This window comes from Mauremys reevesii, linkage group 1 (assembly GCF_016161935.1).
Source record: "Mauremys reevesii isolate NIE-2019 linkage group 1, ASM1616193v1, whole genome shotgun sequence".
NCBI lineage: Eukaryota > Metazoa > Chordata > Testudines > Geoemydidae > Mauremys > Mauremys reevesii.
The window spans coordinates 103805855-103831492 of record NC_052623.1 but is presented as its reverse complement, the minus strand read 5'-3'; the positions used below and the strand labels follow the sequence as shown (position 1 = coordinate 103831492).

General features: G+C 37.8%; 2 protein-coding genes across 8 annotated transcripts in view; one reads left to right on the top strand and one right to left on the bottom strand.

Moving 5' to 3' along the window:
- GGACT (gamma-glutamylamine cyclotransferase) overlaps window positions 1-5414 on the top strand; it is a 54534-nt gene extending 49120 nt beyond the window's left edge. Inside the window, exon 5 of one of the 2 annotated variants that reach the window (XM_039502723.1) lies at window positions 5369-5414. In XM_039502723.1, coding sequence (XP_039358657.1) covers window positions 5369-5399 — 31 coding nt within the window. In that variant the 3' untranslated portion in view covers window positions 5400-5414. Of the gene's footprint in view, window positions 1-2940; window positions 3002-5368 lie in introns of those variants that run through there. The other variant, XM_039502713.1, reaches the window with a different exon arrangement.
- The window catches only part of PCCA (propionyl-CoA carboxylase subunit alpha), a 414132-nt gene that overhangs the window by 1031 nt on the left and 387463 nt on the right, over window positions 1-25638 (bottom strand). For 4 of the 6 annotated variants that reach the window (XM_039502573.1, XM_039502579.1, XM_039502614.1 and 1 more), the window contains 2 exons: window positions 15153-15293; window positions 1925-2002 (listed from right to left, as the gene is read on the bottom strand). In XM_039502573.1, coding sequence (XP_039358507.1) covers window positions 1925-2002; window positions 15153-15293 — 219 coding nt within the window. Of the gene's footprint in view, window positions 1-1924; window positions 2003-15152; window positions 15294-17979; window positions 18162-18961; window positions 18998-25638 lie in introns of those variants that run through there. The other 2 variants (XM_039502605.1, XM_039502597.1) reach the window with 2 other exon arrangements.

The following is a 25638-nucleotide window of genomic DNA, read 5'->3' as shown; positions in this document are numbered from 1 at the left end:
CAAACCTGCCAGACCCATATGTCTGAATCTTTTAGATAGCTACTTTTAAATTCTGACTGCAAAAAGATTCCCCAAAATTAGTGAGAAAACACTTTACTTAATTAAAAAACCACTTGTCTGTTCTCACAGCAGTTTCAGCGAATGGGATCCCCTATGCTTTCTGAAATGTACTGGAGTCACCTTGGCCAACGCCTATTTCTGACACATGTAGAGTCTAGAACCTTCATCAGGCAAAACCAAATTGCTCCCTCATTTTTATTCATTTTACAAACATCCATAATAGATGCAAATTAAATAAAACCCAAGCCACTTGTTTTAGCAGTTAGAATATGAGAACAGATTTTGGAGGTGGAAGACAATTCAGAGGAAAAAAGGGAAACTGAATATCTTCCAGCTGAAATCAATGAAACTGAACAGCATGAACTAGATTCAAGGGGACAAATCTAGTCCAGCACCAAGAGTACCAAAACACATCATCTCCACAAAGGCATTGAGTTGTATTTGCTGTGGGAACCATAACTCTGAACTTTCGAAAGTTTGACCATGTCACTGTTTTTCACATTCAATAAATACAATAATTATTTTCTAAAAGCTTTAATGAACTGACATTGTTTTACTATCTACAGCTCCAAATTGTTTTTATTTTCTTAAATTACATCATTTTATTTTAAAATGGAGACTCCTTTGGGGGTATACAAAGAGACCACTTAGAGCTCAGATACTACGTAAATCCTGCTTTAAAGGTTTAAGAGGGACATAAATGACATATTGGGCATGGTACTGGCCAAATTTTACCCATATGCGGGGGGGAAGGGCATCTGGACAGAGGAATAGAACATTACTACAAGCAGGAGGTGTGCAGGGACTTGGGAGGAAGCTCAGAAGCTGGCTAGGGGGTCACAAAATGAATCAGTCAGAGTGAAGGCAAGGGTGGGAATATGTAAAGGTTAAATTAAACTAAGAAAGAAGTAAAATAGAATGTAAGTAACCACTGCAATATGAGAATAGATTAAAAACAATGAGTAAATAAATGAGAATTAAGGAGAAAACTAAACTGTAACTAATATTAAAAATGAAAAGTAATAAATGTAAAACAAATTAAACCTGGTCTTACAGCAAAAGTATTAATACCAAGAGGTTAATAGTCAAGAGACAACATTACAGTAATAGGAAAGAACGAGAGAGGCATTCACGTTGCTCCTCGTCCTCTTGCCATATTTTGTTTACCTAAGTCCTGGTCCTGTCTCAGGATCTGCTAGTACTACAGTACATGAAGTTAAACATGTATGTGTTTGCAGGACTGAGGTCTTACATTGTTTATTCTTTGCAGCAGGGATCTGTCTGTAAAGAGCTTAGAACACTTCTGGACACTCCACGTTTAACAACGTCCTCATCAAAAAATGCTCAGTCTGGAACCTGTTACTTTTTTTAAAGCAATATTCTTTTCTAGGGTAAACACCACTCATCTACACTACTGATGTATTTTCCATACCTTGTTCCAAGTATCAGGACAATGTGAAATTAATGTACATTTAATTAATTTAATTGCAGAAAGATCTCTGCTTTTAACTGCTCTCTGAAAATATGGAATTTGGAGAACCGGCTGCAGCTCCTCTAATATTTCAAACCAGTCTGAATTGCTCTATCTTAAGGAACAAATCATTTTGAAGAACTCATTTACATTAATTTTTGCAGCCTGTAAAACCACTTCATGCTGTGTCATCTAAGTCTTGTAACTATTTAATAGCTTTCCAGGCAGATGTAAATGTTAAAAATTAAAGGTACCTCATTTTGAAAGATATAGAAAATGAAAAACAATTCTACTTCTAATACTTTAACTAGCACAGCCCTCCTCTCTTGTTTTTGTACATTCTGTCCAATTTGACAAGTGACATGCAATTTAAAAAGATGAGACGAAGCATACCTTGCCAGTTTTAGCAGCAATCATACTGTTCTGCATTTTCATAGCTTCAATTACACAAATCTCCTGCCCTTCTGAGACCTGGTAAAATTAAAGCAGTACAAAAATGAGGATAGAAGACTTTTAAATGCACTAAACTTGCATCTTCTGTCTGCAGAATAAAGTGATTAATTCCTTAGGCAAAGTTTATCAAAGTCTAAAAAGTTTTTCTACAGAACAGCTGAAACCAATTTGTCATATAGAAGTCCACAGCACATGAAGTGCGACTTGCCGTGGTTACCTTTAGCTAATCAAAATTAAAACAGAAAATGAATCAATTATGTAGTGGGCGGAGGAAGAAACAAAACAAAAACAAAGTGATCCCCTCCAATCCCACATTTGCAACTTGAACTTTCCAAACTCTCACCTTCCAACAGCCATCACACTGACATCAATAAAGGACAGAACAAAATTTAATGTGTGCGGTTTTTTACTTTGGAGCCACTGCTGTACTTCCCTGGCTCAGATCCATATGGATACTAATCCTGATTCAGGAGCCAAATAAGTTTCTTGGCATTAGTCCTATGGAGAATGGACTAGGGTCTTTGACAATACTCAGTAGCAGACTAGTGCAGAGCAAGAATGGACACCTTTGCATATCACTATATGGATGGTAGCTGATGCCTTTGGACTGCTTAGAGGGAAACACCAATTTTTAATCCACCTGGGAGGGCTCTTGGAGGCAAAAATGACAATTTTCACCACAGCTGACAGCTCTTAAAGGGAAACTCTCACATTTCCTCTTTCAGCTTATTTGCACTCTGCCAGCAGACATAGACAAGCTCAAGGTCATAAGCAACCCACTGTGTAGCTCTACTTTTGGGCTGACTGTGGCTAGGAATCAGATTCTCTCTTCAATGCCTTTGACTATGCAACGGAAATAAGCCACTTGAGGTTTTATGCTTGTTATGCAGGTTACCCATTTACGGTGGTGGGGGGAACCTTCATGGTCCAAATTCATCCCTGGTTTAATCCCACAGACTACAAGGATTGTTTTGGAAACCCTGTGATGATCATCAGAGATAGCAGTCAACAGATTTACACTTTGGATGGAATGGGCCCTGTGTGCCAGTAGCCAGGCCTTTGTGTAAGGATGAACTTTCCTGAGACATCTGGGTAATCTTCATGGGTTTCCACTGTGACTCCTATAGTACATGCAGTTTTAGTGCCTTTGAACTCTGTGTCCTCTTTTCCTGCACTGTTCAGATGGTGGTATTTTTTGGTACACAAACATGAAGGGATGTGATTCACAGTGATGGTCTATGCAGTCTTGGGCATGTTGCTTGTCTCCGTGTATTGTCACCTGGTACCTAGGACCCATTAGTGAGGGTGTGCTATCCAACAGAGCGATATGAGAGCAGTCAGCAAAGAAACCATGGATGTGAATACACTGATTGTCTAAATGACTTTTCTTATGAAGTAATGTACTGAAGGTAAGCATCTCCCCTAACTCTGTTTTGGGTGGTGTGTCCCCTGCTGAAACATCCAGGAATCTGAGGGAAGCCAGAGAGATACTTATTACTTCTAGACTAAAAGAAGCTTCTGCACTATCCCTCTGTCAGACTTACCAACCGCAGTATGAGAGTTTTAGAATAAGAGCAGAAAACGTTGACTCTAAGAACTCTGCATTCTAACCAGATATGCTGAACAATTAACATGAACCATTGTAAATACAGAAATTCTGTCATGAGAGTCAGGTGTGCAGTTTAAGTCATTAACACTGAGATTCTATGTATGGTACCAAACACTTGTTCTTTATTATCAGTTATGTCTCTAGCCCATCTCTGCCTATCTTTTGTCATTCCCCGCCCAGGAGTACGAACAAGAGAAATCAAAACCAAACCCACCCATTACAGTTTAGCTACAGTTGAAACACCAACCTACTAAAGAAAGAAAATTCAGAGATTTAAGACCATTCCATTAGTGCACTCTTAGGAAAGCTTTGCAGTCAAGGGCCATGGACAGAGGACTGGGCTCCAGGAATTAATAAAATGCTCATCCCGGCTCTGCAACTGATTCTCAATGTGACCATGGGCAAATCACTTAGGCCACAATTTTCAAAGCCGAGTTCTCAAAGTTAGACATCTAAAGCAGCAAAGTCAATGGGAGCGGTGACTACTTAAGAGCTCTGAAAAACATCTGGGCATTTAGGGGCCTAAATATGGATTTGGTGCTTAATGTTAAGCACACAAGTTGTCCCAAGCCCCTGTGCGATTCAGTTTCACAGTCTGTAAAATGGATCATTTGGTCAGATGGTTGGCACATTAATCAGTTAATGTTTATGCAGAGCCTTAAAAATGTATTTACTGTCTAAATGGTAAGTAGAGTTGTCTCTGTGCATGTCAGGTACTGCAGTGCAAATGGATGGAAATGAGTGAGAATCAGTATTCTGTATTCGTTGGCTTCTGTTTGGTGCCTCGAATTCAATGTAGTATTTTTGTGTTTGATATAGATGTGTGTTTACAGGGATGAGAATAAAAGAGTTGGGCTTTATAAAGAAAACAAAAAAAAACCCAACACATAAAAGTAATTTAGTCAACATCTAGTATTCTTATTCATTTAGAAGCCAGAGCGTGCTTTTTGTAAGTACCCAAAGTTAAAATGCTGTGACAGTACTTCTGATAATGTGCAATTTGTTTAAAACTACTTGGTGAAAGCATCACTTAAGCACAGAAGTTTAATCACAGTTCTTACGTTAAATCTTTATGATCCTTTCATTGTACAATCCTAAAATTAGGCATTTGGATCTCTCTATTTTCTTTTGGGCTTTGTCCAATTTCTTTCATTACATAATTGTGTGTATCCTTTAGCCTGTCCGTATTATTTAGCCTGTAAATGAAGATCTTAGTGGTGTGTACAACTTCTTCCTTCCTCACTTATTTAAGGATTAATCCGTGCTTGTTAAAGTATTATGCCTTTTTTCACATGTTCTAATTCTTCCCTGTGTGTGTTAAACAATTAAATCCACTTTTGATTCACAATCATCTTTAAGTTTTAAATTTATAGGGACAAGTCCTTGATGACCCAAATTTGTCAAAACAAACATACAAATAACCCCAAAATTCTGATTAGTTTGCACTGGCTCAGATCAATTTGTTCTGTTGGTTAAAAAGAAACAAAGACTTTTTTTTTGTTTTAATAGATTTATGCTGTATAAAATCTACATTTAAATTGCTTGGATTAATGTGAATATGAAAATGGACAAGTCAGATTTAGTTTCTAGAATGCATTTTTAGTGCAACTCTGAATATTTCAATGGTTAATTTTTTTAAATCCATTTTTATTTTTTAAGCAGATCTAAAAATGAAAGGAAGAGAAGGGAACCTAATATCCAACTGCTTCTAACAATACAGATAAGAAATTTTGGAACAGCAAATCCCATTTTAACTCTTTCTCTGTCTAATTTAGGGACTGCATGGTCTTATTTAACCAATCTTAAAGAAAGATTACAGACAATATGTGGAACTGTCTTCAGTGTTTTTCTAACCAAATAATTCAGGATGAGGAGTGGAAGTGGAACTTGAAAAAGTAGCAACCTTGAGCTATTTTCATTATGCATACAGGAGGAACATAAGGATTAATTGTACTCCCAGAGATGGCTCCTTAAAATTCAGAAGTACAATAAGACATCTGAGGGCATTACTACTGAGAGATCTTTGTGAGTATAGTACATGTCTCTAAGACTTTTGTGAATCATTTGATAAATACTTAATGATTGTGACAGGATGTCTTCAATGTTAGGCTTATGAAATGGTCACAAGTCCCACAAGTCTTTTTGATAAACCCAATCAGCACTGATGTATTTCTCCACTCTATGTCTAATTGGTGTAAAGTTTGTAGATCTGAATCTTGTATCTTTCATCCAGCTTACTGCGTCCTCTCCTTTGACATAGGGTCAAGGTTCACATTCGCATCCGATTATCAAAGTGGCACTCATTAAGCAGCAGCCTGCCTTGCACCAAAATGAGTTAGCTTGAAGGAAAACTCAGCCCATTTACTCAGCAGATTTTAGCATTTTAAGGAGGCCTGAATGTCACACAGTATTGCTAGATTTTGAAGAGTTTCAGACATCTCCAGCTGATGATTAATTGTAAGTGATGGGAAATAAAATCCAGTAAAGCCAGCTGCTTGCCATGGTCGGCAAAATTACTATAATGGATATAGGCTGCCAATTTTCCAGTTTTACTGGCAAGTCTTCCAAGTGTAATTAAGGGAAGTTATAAATGATATGGAAATCTATCAAGTCCCATTTATTTTCAGAGGACTCTTTCCCCCAGAGACTTTTATCTTCAAGCTTATAGTTTGCTTTGTTGTGCTAATGATTTAAACCACTTCTTATTTCTGATTAAAGCCCCCAATATCCTTCATAAGAAGTTAGATCCACTTCTTTCACAAAGATTTAAAGAAACAGAACCCTTTTTAAGTTGTGTTTGTGAAATAAGCTCAGCTCTTGTTTCCTCTGAGCTGCATCTTAGGTATCTACATACTTTTTGGATTTCAAACCATGAGTAGCCTTGAAGAGACTGCAAAGATTTTGGGGTTAGAGTTGACTTTTTTGGTTTTCTCTATTTAAAAAAAATTAAGATTGTAGAAACTACCTTTCATGCTAGGCATTTAGCAGGAGGTGGTTTTTCTTGCTAATGTTGTTTGATTTGGAATAAAAGCATGAAAATGATGTGCAAAGGCCTAAAATTGGAGATGTAAAGGATGACTGCACAGTATTTCATTTCTCAATTTCATCCTTCAGAGCCACAAAATGGGGGTGATACAGTTACTGGATGAGATTTACAGTAACAGCTGTGGTCTTCCCACACAAGGGAGGACCTTCTAATGGGCTAAGGTCTGTTTTGAACAGACGGGGAGTAACAAAACAAGGTTCCCTATTAAGGGTGTGCAGTAATATTTCTGATAAAGAAAATGAGAATAGTCAGATTGCTTTTAAAAGACCCAAATCCCCTTCTGCTGTTAAAAAATGGAATTATGTTAGAAAGTGCTAACTGCTAAATAAATAAAAGACTAAAGAGATGTAAATGCAGGAGAATTTTTTTTTAAATCTACTCTCTAGCAACTGTAAAGAATGCATAGGAACCAGTGCCAGTGGCATATGGCTTTCTACTGTGCTAAACATTCAAACAAAAGACAGGTTCATCAGTCATTGGTGTATCTGGATAAAAAATTAGCTTCTGATGGATGGTATTTAGAGCTTACCTGCTGCTAGTACATTACCAGAGAAACACAGGTTTTGAAACCCACATGACATTAGAAACTGCCGACCATGAATACAACACGTGCAAGCACTCATAATGTATGCCAGGTTATACAAAATAATAAATAAGCTATTTAAACCCTCTGCCTAAAATTGGGCCCGCTGCAAGGAACCCTGGGTCAGTCCTACACAGGCCAATTAATGCACAGCATCTGCTGTACAGAAGCAGTGCATGAAGCATTTCCCAATGATTTCAGCAATTAAAAGAAAACTGTTTCCTGCCTGTTCTGACAGCAACTGTGTTCAATGCAACAGTGAGCACCAAATCATTGTGTGCAGCTGAAAAAATTAAGTCTTTTTTTTTTTTTTTTGAGAAGGGGGTGGGTGGGATGAAGATTTCTTATGGAACAGGATAGTTCTTTTGTTGTCCTACATTCTGTGTTTTTCTGCCAAATTAGACAGAAGGCTCCGAGGGCTTACAGGGCCCTCTACAGTATCACCTTCTGGTGCACTGTGGCTCCCTAAAAAGATGGATCAATATCAACCCTGCTGATTTGTCTACAAAAGTGAAAATCCTTCAATTACATTTTTAATACCATTGTATTTAGAACACAGGTGTTTGAATGCAACACAGTTTTAAGGCTCTTAGATCTGAAGAAAAGCCCAGTAACATCCACAAGCAAAAAGCATCGCTGATTTGGTTAAAAGCACAGTTAGAATCTGATTTTAATCCTGTCTCCTTTCTGAGCCTGAGAGAGAGAGAGAGAGGCTGGTAAATATCGCTCAATATTCCCATAATTTCCACACTCGCATCCCCACATATTTATGTATACCAAGAATGGACAATGGGAAACTATGCAATAATAAAGCAACAATCAAGCAACCTTGAACATACAAAATAGTGCATATGCTCTTTCAAAATTAATACAAACACGTACAATTTGTAATCGTTATGGTTGCAAGAACATTATATGGTACATTAAAGCCATGTTCCTTTTGTGCACTGAGGTATGTAGAAAGTGCTTGAAAATAATGCTCAGTGTTAGTTTAAAAAAAAAAAAAAGTTAGTCCATTTTAGTATCATTGCCCTCCCATGACGTTCTTTCTCTATGACTTGTTGGCATTTTGGCAGCAAGCACCTAAGTAGAAAACAAATCAGGAGGAATCGGATGAGCAGCGATTGAAATTCCTTGACGTTGTCCAAATCTGTGTAAAATAATTAGTGCAGGTTTTCCCTTCCTTCCAAATTAACTTGGAAACAGAAGCTATAGAGTTGAAAATATAATTAGCAGCAATTAACAGTGCTTGACAGATGATTATTCAACTTTTTATGCCACACTCCTTTAATGAATGAATGTAGGTATAGCACATCCCAGATTTTCTGACCTCTGATTAACCAAAGGTCAGTGACGTCCTCCTGACAGCAATGAGCACTGGTCATTGCACCTCCACTTATCCAAAACACTAGTTTTTCCAATTGTTTCAGAAATTTCCAAAACTTTTTTTGGGGAAGCTGATGTGCTACATATGTATTTTGGTGGTAGCAGTTACCACCAAATACTACACATATACATGGTCTTGACAGCCTAAGACAAAAGCTAGTTTCTGTTTTGGACACAAATATTTTGATTTATCGGTGATCTTTTAAAAGTTCTTATGAATTTGGTAAAACAGCCACCATTTTTTTTTTAGTACGGCCTTCTAATTATTTATGAATCGTTTCTTATTGTTACAATAGAATTTCACCTTTAATAAAACCCCACTCCCAAAGAATCTTCAATTACGTGTTTACATAAAGAAATAAGTAAAATTATTAAAGTAAACTGTATATAAAACAATGCAATCTTAGACCAATATAAATGTTACATTAAACAACATACACTTTTAACAAGTAATACATTTTGAAAATAGTGGACACTTATTAGCATAAATCACAATAGAAAGATCAGTTAATTTAACTATTGCGTTCAACCTTGTATCAGCATGGTGGGAATATTGGAATGTTACAGTTTTTTGAAATTGAAAATGGTTTCAGCTTCAGTTTACTGATAATTTTCCTTACAATAAGACACAAAAGCTATAATGAAATGTATATGGTTGTACATTAGTTAATGTACAAACATATAACGAAATACATAAAAGGGCAAGTGAGATTCCTGATCATGTTTGATCAAGTTCATAACCTATATTTTACAGAAATATGCAGCTAACATCCACACTGGGAACACCACACACACACACACACACACACACACACACACAGGAAAAAACTGAACAGAAAGGAATAATTATACCCACAAATTATTGGTTTATTCACAACTGGAGTGGAGAATGTGTATGGTTTGTGAAATATATGGTATATTAAATAACATCATAGATGTCTATGTAAAAGGTATAAATTAAATTACCAACCTCATTCCTTCTATATTCCATTTTGGTTATTCCCCCCAGCTGGAATAAGAATTATTATGGACATAAAGTAAAAAAAATAAAAAATAAAAAGACAAATCTACTTTATTTAGATTTTTGGGACTGCATTGCAAATAAGGTTTGAAACTACAAGTGAAATGGTGAAAAGCAACAGGTAACGTATAAAATCCCAATTTCTTATTTTACAAGAATTTACAATGTAATGAGGAGTATATGTGTTTGGGTGGCAGAACTGTGGAGGTTTTGTTTTTTCACTCAATATTTTAAAGTTAAAAACTCTGACTGGACATGTCTGTAATCCACGCAAGCCTTTTTCTAGACTTTACTGCCAGAGGATTGGAATTCAATTTTCAATAAAATCTCTCAATTTGTTTCTAGTCTAGCAGCATTAAGTAGTTTTGCAAAATGAATTTAGCCAATACATCTCACTTCAGCAGTTTTAAACAATTCTCAGGATTTTAATCTTAATTCTGAAATTACTCAAATCAATTAAATTCCATAATCTAGTAATATTGTGGGGGGAAACTGTCTGTGCATTCTCAGTACACAGACATCTGCTAGTCAAGCAAAAGTTTTAAATTACAAATTACAGCTTCACTTTAAAGTCATGGTAGTTTTGTTAAATGAGAAATGTCCATTTAAAAAAGTAATTTGACATGCTAATATTCCCAAATCACGATAGTCTTACATTTATTGGGGAAAAAAATCTTGAAAATTGAGATAACAATCCTTAATTACAGGGAAACCTCCAGCAGTGTTCTTACGGCTGGAATAATATACAAACAAATGAAACAAAAAACAAATCCATGTTGTGACTGGACATTTTCTCCACAATCACTGTTCTTTTGTACCGGGTATATATTTGTAGATGCCCAAAGAAAATAATTAAACTGATTTATCCAACTCTGCAGGCTATAGCTTACTAAATAGTGTCTGGCTTATTAATGCCACCTATTTCTAGTTACTGTGGGTTTTCTAAAATGTTTTTATTTCAGATACATGCAAAATTGAAAAAAGTAACAATAATATTTTCAGAGGGCCGTTGAGACCTTTACGATCAATTATTGTTGCCATATACAATCACTAGCAAACTCAGAAGAGTTATGAAGAGAACCCATTTTGGGAGCACCCTGGCAGGTTTTCTGTAACCATGATACAACATTTGAGCTATGCACACAGAACCATAATATCTTTTGCTTCCGATATTCCACTGATTCACTCTACAGCATTCTTTACACACTGAGCTCAAAGCAGAATATCAGAAGGGAAAATAACAAACAAAGGATTAGAAGGCACTGTTTTACTCTGCCCTCAGTGCTTAATATAGAATGTCTGTGCAGCTCAGAATGAGTTTTTAAATTTTGTTGTATTTTTTGTAATTGTTACAAGATTCAACTGTATCTGTAGCATTTTCCTGGAGGTTTATGAAGATGGCAATGTACACAATCCGTGCCTGGGGGCCAATTGTGTTCCCGCTGAAGTCAATTTGAGCAAGATCAATGCCTAGGCTATGATTTTGAATGTGTATAACCTCTCCTGTCTCATTTAACACTGCCAATGTCCTGAATTTTGACTATACCAAATGGCCTCTTAACAACAGGCTTTCATTCTAATATGTACTTCTTTATAATAACCCCCTTCACAGAAAATTAAAATAGATGTTCTTTACTAGACAGACAGTGCTATCATTACAAATAAGACATAAAAGTTTAGCCTAAACTGAAGACTCATCTGCTAAATATCAGCATCTTTTTCTCATTCAGAGAGTTTTCAAATACACAATGCTTTTGTGGTTCACATTACTTTGTTTTTAACTGTTCCCAGTGACAAGCAAGTGACATTTAATTACATCCCTCAGATAACGTGGGGAAAATGGTAAGGAAAGAAGAAAGCATTGTTAAAGCTAAAAAAAATCAGCACAAGTCCTACTCCCCTTCGTATGACAAGTAGCGCATTCCCCTAGTGGGAATCGAGCAGAGCAGAAGGCTGACTTGTGGCCAACAGAAAATGAATTTCTTGCTTGTGCACTACTTCTTTGGCAGAAGTGAATTCCAAACTGGTTATCAGATTCGCTGGGGCACGCACATACAGCCTTCTATCATGCTTCAGCAGCCCAACGCGTTTTTCATAAATAGCAGCCAAAAGAGAACATTATTTTATGAAAGGCAATGATATAAAGTCTGAGGAAAACTAATGAAGAGACCATCGCTGGCTTCTCATTTGGCTAAGGACACAGAGAGAAACTAACCAACACCATGTGTTTTACCTGGCCAAGCAAAATGCCCATAACTAAATGGCTGATAATAAAGACAGTTGTAAATGCAGCCATTCAAACAAAGATGATGTGCCCCCTCACTAGGAGTTTCTTTTCTATTGTAACGTTATCTCTGAAGTATGGCTAATGTAGACTACCTCTCGATGCTATTGAAGTCTCTGAAATAATCTCTTGGAGAGCCCAGCCCTGGTGCAGAGACTGTTATATGATCTTCCAATAATATTTAGCATAGGTCACAAGTTTAAAAAAAAATAATCTTGGAACAGCTAATAACAATGCCGTTTTATTAATAATAGCTATAGCCTGAATGAAAACTAGGAACAGCATCTGATTTTTCCCTGCTTTTCAGCTGCATTGTTTTCAGACACCATTACCATTGTAACTGATAAATACAGCTGGAAATACAAAGATGACTTAAATTCTTTAGTCAGCCTGAAAAACAAGGAAGATCAGAACACATTCAAGCAGTGGGACAAAAAGGTTTGTATTTATCAGAGAGCTACAGTTCCCTATTCATCATGCCTTGAACAGCTGTAGTGAGTAAACCTCGTTCTGATGGACAGCCAAGACATGTAATCTGAATCACACCATCCCACTGCTTATTCAGTGCAGATAGCTGATACTACCGCAGCTCCTTTTTAAAGTTTTGACACTAGTCCTGGAAAGGAAGGATTTAAGTTAAACCCTTTCCAATAACGCAAATGTGTTTTTGTAATTAAAGCCACACAATTAGCATTGACAAGCTCAGGTCGGCAGAACAGAGATTATGCTGTTCAAGGGTTCTGCCACTCAGTGCCTCCAGCAAAAAGCTGCAGGAGAGGAGGAGAGAAAAAAAAATCCTCACACATTATTTAACTTGTACTCTTGCACTGCACCACTTGTGGATTTGTACAGGGAGGTTTTTAATTCCTTGTCCGTGGCCCCATCCCCCCATGGTTCTGTTCCTTCAAGACCACAAAATATTTGTCAGGCACAAGGAAAACATTTTATAACATCCAGCAGAATTAACTTTTTTTAAACCCAATCCATTTATACTGTGAAAAATGTAACGTAAAAACGGTTCAGTCTTGCAATATTGAAATACCTTGAAAACATGATCTTTCCTCCCACAAAAACAAATATTTGCTTAGTACCTTACTCACTAGGCAACTCTTAGGCTGCCTCTCTATAGAAGGAGTGGGTTTCACTCTCCACACAATGAGATGAATCAGTTGTAAGCAGTCAGTATTCCAACCAGCTTTTAGGCAGATCTCAAGACTAGCTGTTTTGTTAACTCTTAACAACTGACCATTCATTTTTACTCTTGACAGATTGCTAATACTTTGCTGTAAACAACAGATGATTTACTAATAAGCTTTTCTGATCGCTTGTGACAGAGGCATCTGAGTGTTTCAGGCCCTGATCCTGCAGACACTCCCACACGATTCACTTTACACCAGTGAGTAATCCAGCTCACTTCCATGGAGCTATTCCTGTGCATAAAGTCACTTCCCAGGCATAAGAGTTTGTTAACATTCACTGGTGAAACAGGTTAATTTTAAGCGAATTCAACAGTTTTTAAAAGTGCACATTTAACAACGTTTGCCACATGCAGCAATTACAACAGTCAAGATATATTCACACCTCTGCCACGTGACACAGTGGAGTTTTCCTTTCAGTTGCATTTTTACCAAACTGGAATTAGGTGAGAGAGAGAGAGAGAGAGAGAGAGAGAGAGAGTGTGTGTGTGTGTACACACACATACATTTTATTTATATATAATTAACATAACAAACATAGATAGTAACATATTTAATATAAACATATGGAGGCAAAGACCCACTTTTCTGGATCTCTGCACCTGGAGCTTTTATTTCCCATCTCTTTTTCCTATCAACAGAGAGAAATGCCCATACGTATGCTGTGTAAAAGCAGAGAAAGCTGCATGGAAATGTGTAAAACAAGGTGAAGCACTATGTAGTGCTTCACCCTCATTTTAAGGGGCAACACCTTTTGAGATTAAACATGTAGTAATTTGGGGTCCTTATCCAGCTTGTACTCAACCTCTCACTGAAGACAGGACTGTACCCTGGGGGTCTGTCTGCACCTCAAAACAAACTAACGCAACAGGGCAGATGTCTCAAAGCCAGGGTCATGGGGCTCACATTGTGGGGCAATGTAGACTTTGGGCTCCGGCTGGAGCCTGGTCTCCGAGACCCGCCCCCCCCCACTGTGTTTTAGAGCCCAGACTCCAGAACCTGGCCCCAACCTGTGTCTATGCTGCTGTTCTAGGCCCTGCAGGACAAGCCCCAAGTCTCTTGACCCGGACTCTGAAGACTTGCCGCTGCTGGTCTTTTTTTGCTTCATAGATGTACCCTTGAATTATAAATTCAGGGATCAGGATTTTCTATTTGCCTGTAAAGTGCCACATGCCTATTTATGGTACTGTCTAAACAATAACAGTACTAAGCACTTTAGACTCAGGCCTGTGTTGCTTCATTCTTATGTCCCCTATCCCAGTATAACATCACCCCCTTCAACGCTGTAAGTTGGCTCAGATTCAAGGCTCTTAACCCCTAACTATAATTTTATGTAATGCGGTTGTGCTCGGATGTCACACAAAACTGAATAATGTAAAGCACCCACATGTAACTCTCAAACATCATGGTTTTTTCTAGTTCTGTGTGATGGAAAAGAATGGAAACCCCCAGGATAGTGGTGATGTGTCCTATTACCCTCCTCTCCCTAGATTTTGCTCCTTAGACAGGGTGAGGGAATCGCCTACAGAGATTTCTTACTTAGCATGGAATGCTCCCTTCAGGAATGTGTGAATCACAGTACTCCTGACATGACACTAAATGACAACTTTTTTTTTTTTAAATCAAGTAACTCTTCCCCAGGAGGACACATTAACATCTATCCTGTTTCACATAAACATGAAGATTGTACTTGACAACTACAGTACTTAACTGGTCCATGGCAGAAAATCAAGCAACCTCCCCCACCACAATCAACAGGATAGCATGCTATCCAGATGAGTGTTTGCTCTTATTCAGCTATGAAAGTTCCCCTCCACCCCAATGTAATATGAAATGTGATTTTTAAGAGTACAGCTTAAACAGAGAAATAAACAACGGATAATGAAAAAGAAGCAAGCAATACACACACACAATCATACTCTCCAGACAATGTTACAAAAGAAAGTTCTGTGAAGGAGGCTGGCTCAGGCTTTCAGTTATACTGTGGAAGAAACTGTGTGGAATATAGTATAAAATTATATATAGCAAAAGAGCCTCTCTTACCAAGTCCCCAGGCTTTACAGAAACCACCACCACTGCTCCAGGCATCGGTGATCTCAAAATACTGGTTGTATCTTCCACTGCTTTCTCTGGCATGTATTTACTCAACTCTGCAGCAAGCTTGGTCAGTATGCGTAACTTGTACTTAAGGAAAAGACAAAAAGAAAAATATTTTAAAATATTTAATCTCGTGTCTCTTGTGAATTTCTTTGTAATGATCTAAAAGTCTTGCATTGATATACTATTTGTATGACGACTTAAGAGATGGTGTTTTAATACTATACACACATTATCTATACTGTATGGAACTGTCTAAAGTTTCAAATCCGTGTCACAATTTTCACTACCTGAATATACGGACAAAGGTAAAAATACAGGACAACCCAAGACAGCGGCACTGAGTAACTAAAAGGGCAATATTGGATTAATAATCTGGTTAACACGTTTCAGGGTTTTTTTTCCCCCAAAGGGAAAGAAGATTAAAATTTAAAAATAATTTAAAAAAGAGAAAATATCCTTTTTCTCACCAAATCCTACTCTGAGTTACCCTGGTTTAGGTCTGGAGTAATTAAATGGAATATTTTCAGATACACACCTGAGTGTAACTGAGCAGAACTAGAATTTAGCCCTGAATTACTAACGCCTCCCTAGACTATTAACAATGAATGAATTTTAAAACATTACTTTACTTTGTACTATTCAGTGTTTGCATCTAACACTTCATTCAGCTTTTGCAATCAAAACAGATCAGACAATTTCACTTCCATAATATCGTGTATAAGCATAATGCTGCAAACAAGGCATGGAAAGTCCTACTGTGAGGTAAGAAAGAATAGAACATTTCCAGGATAAGGGTGATGAGTCCTGTTCAACCTAAACTATTTAACTGTTTTTGTCTAAATTTAAAAAGAAAAAATATTTCTATGGTGTTTTATAAATTAACAAAACAAAACAAAACTCCAGGGCCTGAACTATCTAACAGCATCCCTTTAAACTAAACCTTTCTGAAACTATGTACATTTGTATGTCAATATCCCTTTTTACTTTAGTTCTTAAAAACATGTGTACACTTTCAATGGGCATTTCATTGAGTTTGTGAGAATTTTTCTTCAAATCTGCTGCAGCGCATGTGAAACTGAATGTAGAAATCCAGTAGATGGCAGCAGGTCTCTGTGAGAAACTCCTTGATCTCCCAACATCAACTGAGAGCGAAGAACAGTATTGCACTACATCAATCATTTAAACAAAGGTTTCAATAATAAGTGTTGTAGGCTGAAGTTCATTTAAAATTCAAATATGTATTTTGATGAGGTAAAGTTTAACACCTTTTAAAACGTATATTGTCTACTGAAATAGTTAACCATTGTTTTGTTAAATGGAGTCTCTGTACTTTTCATTTTTATACAAAATGAGACAGATGAAGGCAAAGGGGAGTCTAACTTCTGCTTCCAGAGGGAGCAAAATGGGATACTTGGAAAAGACAATGATAAGCTAATTAACTGCAGTGGAAATCTTTAAAAAACAGCTTTCTGAAGATACACATTGTTTGGTTTTAACAGAGGGTTATCATCCTACATAAATGCTGTCCGGATAGATGGAACATGTGCAGTGAACAGTGTAACCATTTGGTTGGAAAATATTTGGAACTCAGAAATATGAGACACAATTTATATGAAACAAATAAAACCTCTGAATTTAGTCATGTGCCACAGTAATAAACAAAGCTATACCCACCACCTGGAGATTTTCGGACTCTCACCAAAATACGTATGCCTTGAGTACGTCTGATGCGGCACATATGAGCCTGCACCACTTTGTATATAAAAAGCTGTTTTAACTGAAAACATCCTGCTGGCATTATGCTGTCAATTAGAGTGTGGAGTGTACATTTTCAAAAACAAAATAAGGTAAGTTATTTACCTTTCTGCACAAATGACTAAATTGAATGCAGTGAGCTGCTTGCCATGTCCCTTTAAAAAAAAAACACAACTGTTCATGTGCGTGTACGTGTACTTGTGGGGGGTGGGAGAAGATACCTAGAGGAGATTTGATAACATAAGTTGCAAGCAGAATTGCGACAATGTGACAGGTCAAATAATAACATCTTATGCATGTTTCTTTACTCTTGAATGTGTGTGTTGCAATCAAGACATACAAGTGTCTGCCAGTTTCTGAAGGATATGATCCTTAAGTGAAATTACAGTGCAAATAAAAGCTTTTTGCTCCTATTTAAATTCATCTGAGTCATAAGTGGCAGGGGAAAAAAGCTAGCAGAGTGCATTCTGCTGTCAATCTAATAAACATTCTGTGCAGAGGGACTATTTATCAAAGATAAATTGTACTTAAAAGTCCTTCATTAAATCTATGGGGGGGAATATAATTACACCAAATTGCACAGTTTCAGTATCCATGGTTAGTGTCTGCTTTGTACTCATAGTTTGAAAATAATAATAATAAAAAGCTAGGTCTTGGAAGAAAACACAAATAAGTTAGCTTTCTGGACTGGCACTACAGTATGGTGTTAGAGATTACTTTGATATAATTTTCAAAAGTTATGCCTACTCTCCATTTGATTTTCTAGGTATTATATAGATTGATTCTTCTGCACTGCCCAACCTCAAAATTTAAACTTTAAATGCAGGGGGGGAAATCTGCTTTAATTCCAAGGAACAAGCCGTCTTATAACATTTCATTGAGGTTGAAATACTTAAAGTAATTCCCCAACCACATCAAAACCTGCAGCAATGCAGGGGGATGGGAGACAGGGAGAGTGTCCTGCTGTATGTTGCACATTAAAGCTCAATTTTCCTTACCAAGTTATAGTATCCCTACCAAATACTCAGTTTTTACCATCTTTATAATTTTCATATCTTTTACATTCCTTTCTCTGCAGGACTCCTGCTTTGCTTGGAATGAGATGTGAGAGTCAGTAAACTAACAGCTTTCAAATGCAGGTCTTTGTTATTGATGCGCTGTTCCTTTTCCTTTTGTATTTGTTTATTGTTCTTTAGTCTGTTTTGGGGATAAGAGAGTTATTGTAATCTAAAAGTACAAAATAACAACAGTAAACTTCTCAGGAAAGGCCTTTTTTGGTGCAGTTGGCTAACAAATGACCTTTTGGAATATAAAAAAAGAAGACAAAGCACCAGAGAGAAGGTTCCTTCTTTAAGGTTACCTTTGATGTATTTCTACTTTCTGCTGGACCCCACTAAATCCCCACATAAGCATTCCTTTGTAAAGCTATCTCTTAGCTCTCAGAAACCATATTACAGAGAGGGGGGTTAGTGAGCTCTTGATCCTAACCTGAGACATACACATGTGGCTTGATGAGAACTGCAAAGGCCTTAGGAAGACCAAACTAATCATACAATGCCTACAGAGGTCTCTAAAACAAAGACAATTAAAGACATACCAAAAATGTCTAACCGTGTGATATAATACTGTTGCACCTTTGCTTTACTGAATTAAATCTAAAATCTGAAGTGGAAGTTTCCGTATGTTTTTTTAAGGTGTTTTTTGGTTGGGTGGTGTGGAGGAGAATGGGGAACGTTGCAGAGGTTGGATTACAAGTGGAGACCATAAGGTTTCCATTGGTCTAAAACAGAAGAAACATCTGCTGGAGTCATAAGCAGGTTGGCTGTCGGTGGACTTTAGCAGCAGCAAAATCTGCCATTGATCAGATCTGAACTCATCAGCAGTTGTCTCTGGTCACTGCTCCACTCTGCGGGGTTTCAGAGGGTAATTCTGCCAGCCAAAGTAAAGTTAATAAAAAAGTACCTGAATGGAGTCAGGCATGCCTGATTGGGTAGAAAACAGGTATTTCTTTTTCACAGGATTATTGAAGTCCACTATCAGTAAACAAGAAAGAATGGTAGGGAAGGGTGATTTTAGCTAACAGTCTGCTTAGGGTAACAGTATGCTGTCCTAGGTAAATGAACGTTATGGTGTATGTAATGCAAAACCACCTCTTACAACTAAATCTCTCTGACTAGAGAAAAGGGCATAATAATAACAGATGTGCAGGGATAAAGGTACAAAGAGAAGGCAATAAATTGAAAACAAAATATATTTATTTTAAACCTACTGTATAAATCTCTTAAGTAGAATAAGTGGTAAAAAGAGGAAAAAGAAAAAAATGTAGGCAACCAATTGTGGTTTAAAGGAGGTCACAAGCACATATTTAAAATACATTTCCACTAAAGAAAAGCTCAGTAAACTATACAGGTTATTCTACCAACTGTAACAGAATATAATATGCTGCAAGTATAATGCTCAAACTGCATCCTGTTACATCTTGCATTAGTTCATCAAATAGGATCTTCCCTACATACCTTAATCTCACGTTCTCTTGAGTTGTAAATACTCAAACTCTACTGGATATTTTATAGAGCAACCTAGCATAGCAATATACGTATGTATATCTGTAACTTAAGTACCTATTTGGATTGCTGACCAGAAGCAGATTTACAGTATGCTTTACATTATATTCAGGCATGTTTTTAAAACCTGTCATTTTTCTGGTAGGAAGGTTAAAAATTGTAAATTGCTCAGCTTCTAGCAAATAAGTCACCCACTGTGCATCTTGATTATTTTCAGTAAAACAACTGCACTGCAGACAGTAGAATAATGTCCATTTCTGAATTAATAAACTTTATTAGCTAGGTAATTTCCCTTTAGCGCTCTTAGTAAGCTTCCTTTTCTGTCTCAAGTCATTTAACAGGTGTCAATTGGCCATCAGGAGCTCATGAGTAACAGTTTTCCAGTAATCATTCAAGTCAATAATAAGCAATGTTCAATGCTGAACTGCTATCAGCACATTGTCTTTTTCGTTAATTCCTCTTTACATTTCAAAGCAGTGACCATATCCTTGTTTATACTTTCACCATGACAAATAGGAAAGCTTGTGTATTTATTCCATATTACTTGAAGATGGCAGTCATCATCATCATCTTTTACAGACAAGGACTTCTTACTCAACAAGGAGATTTAAAGTAAGTCTCAAATTACAGAGATCTTGAGCTCTGGGTTCTGGAGCTAATTTACTTCCACAGTGTGGTAGTAAGAACTAATATTAAGATCTCCACACAAGCAACTACATCTCTAATATAGTGCAGGAGCAAACACTGCACGTGCTGGAAAATGACAGTCAAAAATGAATACCCACAAAAATCATGAGCCTTTAACAGCAGCAAAAGGGAGGAGGGGGAAGAAGGAGAAAATCACCATCATGCAGAACACAGTCCAGCAGAAAAACTTAATTAGAATTGCAATCCAGCCATGCTTCCCACTTTCAATTCATTGTGTGATACATAATTAACACTCTAGAAAAACTTAACAAGGGTTAAAGCCATGCAAAATACATCCCCTTCACTTTAGGCTAAGGCTAAACAGTCAGGATCAAAAACATACAGAATTAAAGCTTGTAGATGTCCTTCTCTTGGAGTTACAACCCAGACGAAGAAGGTGAAATGAACAGACAGACGTTAGAAAGCTCTGTGAGCCTCAGAGCTTTGTACATCTGCAGTCACTGGAGCAGCCTGTTAGCATAATGCTTTGACAACTCCATCAGCGCAGTCTCAAGGTAGCTGTCAATCAGGATGCATCATTTAATACAACAGCACTCTGAGGATTTTCTCCTACAACCCACATGACAGCATATCTACAGCTCTATTTATATCAGCGCCCAGTTGTGTTTACAATGCTGTTGTAATTAGAAAAGATGCAACAGGCAGCAATATTATTCAGATTTCCATTTTGCCATAGTGCCATGTAAAGTGCGATCTTGCTTTACAGAGTCATGCTAAATGACAAAAGCGCTATTTTCTTTAGTCTCTGTGCTCAGACAGCACTTCATTTGCAGCTATCTATAATTAGATTAATGGTGTAGTGCAGTACAAAGCAGGCCCACTTCACATCAGATAGCATATGAATTAGGACAAACACTTATTTCAATTCAAGGCAGAGAAAGCAGTGACTGGGGTATTTAGCATACCCTTTATGGTGGAATGAGATGTTAATTGTGTACCATTACCTCTAAACTGCTTGCTTGTTGTATAAATCACTGTGCTAATTGATGCAGAGATAGAAACGTAGCCACAGGCAAGAAAGCAACGGAATGAGAGCTGAAGATGGTGGATAAAGGATTATCGAGTAAAACCATATGGAGATGAGGTTCCTTTGAAACCTGCCCATGAGCAGTGCTTCTTAAACTACAGGGGGAAAAAGTGCTGTACTGATGTGCAGAAAAAAATATTTTTACATCACGATTTACCAACAGACTCTACAATAAAGTGTTTGAGCTCAACAGAAAACTAAAAAATATGTGCAACGAATCTGGACACGCGTCTAAAAGGAAACTAATTGGGAGAGCATGACTTGTGAATGGCCACAACATTCTGCTTGGGGTTTGGGAGCCTGAATTAATAAGTAACACTTGCAAACTATCCTTAGCAAGTGTTTTGCTGACCCTCCCATAGAACAGAAATACAAATTCTTCCAACACACAAATGTTTCCGTTTAAAAAAAATAAAATCCAAGTTGTTGCTGATTAGTTAGAAACCTTATTAGGTAGAGAGAAGATGGAAGCTTGGGATCCCAGACTCCCAAATACTACATTATATATATTATATTATTCAGTCCAGTTAATGTATGTCTATATAAAGGACAAAATCCTGGGGAGTCCCTCCCCATGTGCTGTGCAAGCCACCTTGAAGTTTGTATATTCTCTTGCAAAATTATTACAAACACATACAACTTGTAATCATTAGGACTGCAAGAGCATTAAAGCGGTGTTCCTTTTGTACACTGAAGTATGCTGAAAGTGCTTGAAAATAACACTCAGTGTTACTTTTCTTAATTTTTTTTTTTTTAAACTTAGTCCATTTTGGTCTCATTGCCCTACTCTGATGTTCTTTCTCTATGACTTGTTGGCATTCTGGCCAAGCACCTTAATAGAAAACAAATCAGGAGGAAATGGATGAGCAGCATCTCTCAAAGGAATCAAGACCACTACAAAAGGGAAGCTGGCTACTGAGCCTTCCAGCACTTCATGTTCCAGAAAGCTCTGCAGATAAGCGGCATGTTCAGGCTTCTAGTCAGCAACCTGCCCTTTCCAGTGGTGGGCAACCTGCTGCCCACAGGTGGCCCAGCAGGGTAATCCACTGGTGGGCCACGAGATAGTTGGTTTATATTGACCGTCCGCAGGCACGGCCACCCGCAGCTCCCAGTGGCCGTGGTTCACCATTCCCAGCCAATCGGAGCTGTGGGAAGTGGCGCAGGCTGCAGGGACATGCTGGCCGCTGCTTCCTGCAGCTCCCATTGACCAGGAACAGCAAACCGCGGCCACTGGGAGCTGCAGGTGGCCATGCGTGCAGACGATCAGTGTAAACAAAGTGTCTCACAGCCCCGCCAGTAGATTACCCTGATGGGCCGCGGGTTGCCCACCACTGTTTTAGAGCCATATTAAGATCTGCCTGGCAGGAGTGTACTGCTAGCCCACAAGGAGCTATCCTGAAGTAACAGGACTCTAGTTTTTAAACAAGAAACTTATGGCAAAATCCTGTTTTTATATAGCAATACAGGGGTGGAGGGTAAACTATTAGCTTCATACTGTGGTCACCCATGAAATAACCATTGTCAACAGTTACCACACTCCTCTCATTGCAAGCATAAGTTGGTATCCTGGAGAATGTAGCATGAAAATGGTGGGCAAATGCTGAGTTTCAATGGCAATCCAACATACAGCCAATATCAGGTTCTAAGCCATGCGTACAGAGACAAACTATTTCAATTGCCACTACTCTACTGTGTCTGATTTGCATTATAGGGCAAAGGGAACGCGTTATGTCTAGTAGTCACTTCAGAAAAATTGTATTGGTCTCATTTCCCAAAGCAACACGCACACACACAAATAGACACACATATATGTGTATAATATTGGTAGCGTTTTTACAGGCTTATTTATAATAAGGCAGTACTAATGTGCAAATTAGCGTTTGCTGCAAATACTAGTACACGGAAGTTAACATGGTTATAAGAAAACTGGTTGAAAAAGTGAGTTGTTTGGTTAATTTCAGGATATCCTATAAAATTTCTGCTAAACTCTCTCTCAAATAATACCAAGTATAGTTGATATCAGGAAAGAAATTCCCCCATGTCTAAAGTGGCACTCAGATTCAACGGTTTAGCTTTTGGTTACTAGACTAATAAAGCCTGTGGATAATCCTCTTTTATCAGTGAAGCTTACAACTGTAAAGAAACATTAGCTATATCTAGACAACCAAAGGGACCTATGAAATGGAAACAAATGGCAGCAGAAAAAAAAGTGTGTTGACTACTTTGAAATAACACCTCCCAAGTGTGCAGGTAGTTGACATAAATGGCAACGCACTGAGGAAAAGCACCGGGAAGCTGCGTAACAGCCCTGTTCCTAATCATTAATCATGTTTTTTAGACCATTTAAACTAGCCCATTACAGCCTGCAGCAAAACGCCAACACTCCCATCACTTGCATGTCAGCAGTGCCGGTGTGAACAGGAGAAAATATATGGTTTCTACTGTTGTGCCCCAGTTCCCCAGCATTTGCAACCTTTAATTGAAAAAGGCAGTTACACACAAGGTAAATCATTCAGTTAGCTAAGCTGTTTAATAACATATAATTGATAATGTCAATATGTTACGGTGATCTAATGCATCACTTTCATCACTCCTGCATACATGTATAGGCAAATCCATACTTAAAACATTTACTTTTACATCTGTCATTTAACTAAAAGCCCAGTGAGAGCTACCTCGGAATGGAACAGATCAACGTGGCCTGTTGTGTGGCCAGAGTTGGATTCCTGACACACCAGTTTCTAATGGGGACGAGCAGATTAATTATGTTATCAACAGATTGTTTCTTGCTCTCACCACACTGGAAATTCCTTCCGGGAAAGTGGACATATCTTCGATAGGGTCTGTCTGAGAAAGTATTGGGGAAACCCCATAAGGTTTAAAGCAACAACTCAGATTTGCAGACTGACCCTGATCCTGTTACCACTTACACATGTGCTTAACTTCACACATGTGAACAGTCCAGTGAGGCCAGTGGGACTACTCACATTATGCAATTAGTCATAGACAGGATCGAGGCCAGAGTTTCCTCTAGAGGAGGAAAAAGACTGTGTATGAACTGCTGTGAACAGGGAGAGCAATTAAACCTAACTAACCCCATCACATGCGATAATCTTTTAAATAGAGGTTTAATTTAATGTGCACAGGTATTTTAATGTGTACGAACATTTGCCCTGCTTATTTTGTAATAGTGAAATTTAAGAACTGACAACGCCTTCTCCTTCGTCTGCTCTCCTCATCCCAAAGCAGAGGGCTGTTTAGCAGCACAGCTAGTTGAACAATGGGAACATGTTTGCAAAATGTGTCCGATTTTTATAAGAAAATGTCAGTGTTTTTTAACCAGCTCTCATTAACAGTGTTATATGGGGCCGTAACTGCAGGCAGGGCTGAAGCAAATCACAGATCCCCAGTCCTAAGAGCACACAGGCTAAAGGCAAAGCAGGTACAATGCAAAACAGAACAAGCAATAGCAAGCAAAACAAAACAATGCCCTGGTACTTAACCATGTTTAATTTTAACATCATTTCTGTTTGCTCGGATCTGAAATATATCATAAATATAATGACTACAAAGGCACAGTATATTGAAAATACAAGCACAATACCACATAGGTAGCCAGCCTCCTTCCTCTTGCTCTTATAATTAGTAAGTAGCTGTAGTTAATGGTAATGATACCGTTAAGAGCAGGTCTTTAACATCTTTCAAAGGGAGAAAGTTTGGCTTAATTGTGGTAACTACTTTGGAGCTTGCTATCGGCAGAGAAGACTTGTGCAGGTGCACAAAGAATAAAGGTGGCGATGAACAGCGCTCAGCCCACAGGTGACTGTAAGCTGTCCAACAAATAGGTGCATAAGTTGCAAAGGTAATTTGCTGGAATAAGTGGCACTTCCACAGCCATAAAAACAAGGCCATTGAGAATTAACTGTACAATGCTCACAAAGGGAACACGTGCATTTTGGTTTGACCAGAGGTCTGGGTGATACATTATAACTGATGAATAACTTAAAGAAAAGGAAAAATCATATAGATCTTCAAAAGCCTTGTTTTCAATGACATAACAATGCCAACATCTGCTAAGGGAACAGGCTGCTTCCTATTTTTTGGCTTGAATTGTTTTATTTAATTACAAGTCTATAAGCCATTAAGCAAGGTACCTTTTTAAAAGCACTATACAATTTGGGGTAGGACAGACCCCTCGCTTAAAAAAAATATCTATAGTTAAAGTCATATCAGCTTACAGAAAAGTTAAAGAAATAGTGTAAAAAATGCCAACAACTATCACCTCCAACTATGGGACCAATCCTGCTTCCATGGATATCAATGGCAAAATTCACTCACATGAGAGCACAGTTAGGCTCATTGTCAATAAAAAGGC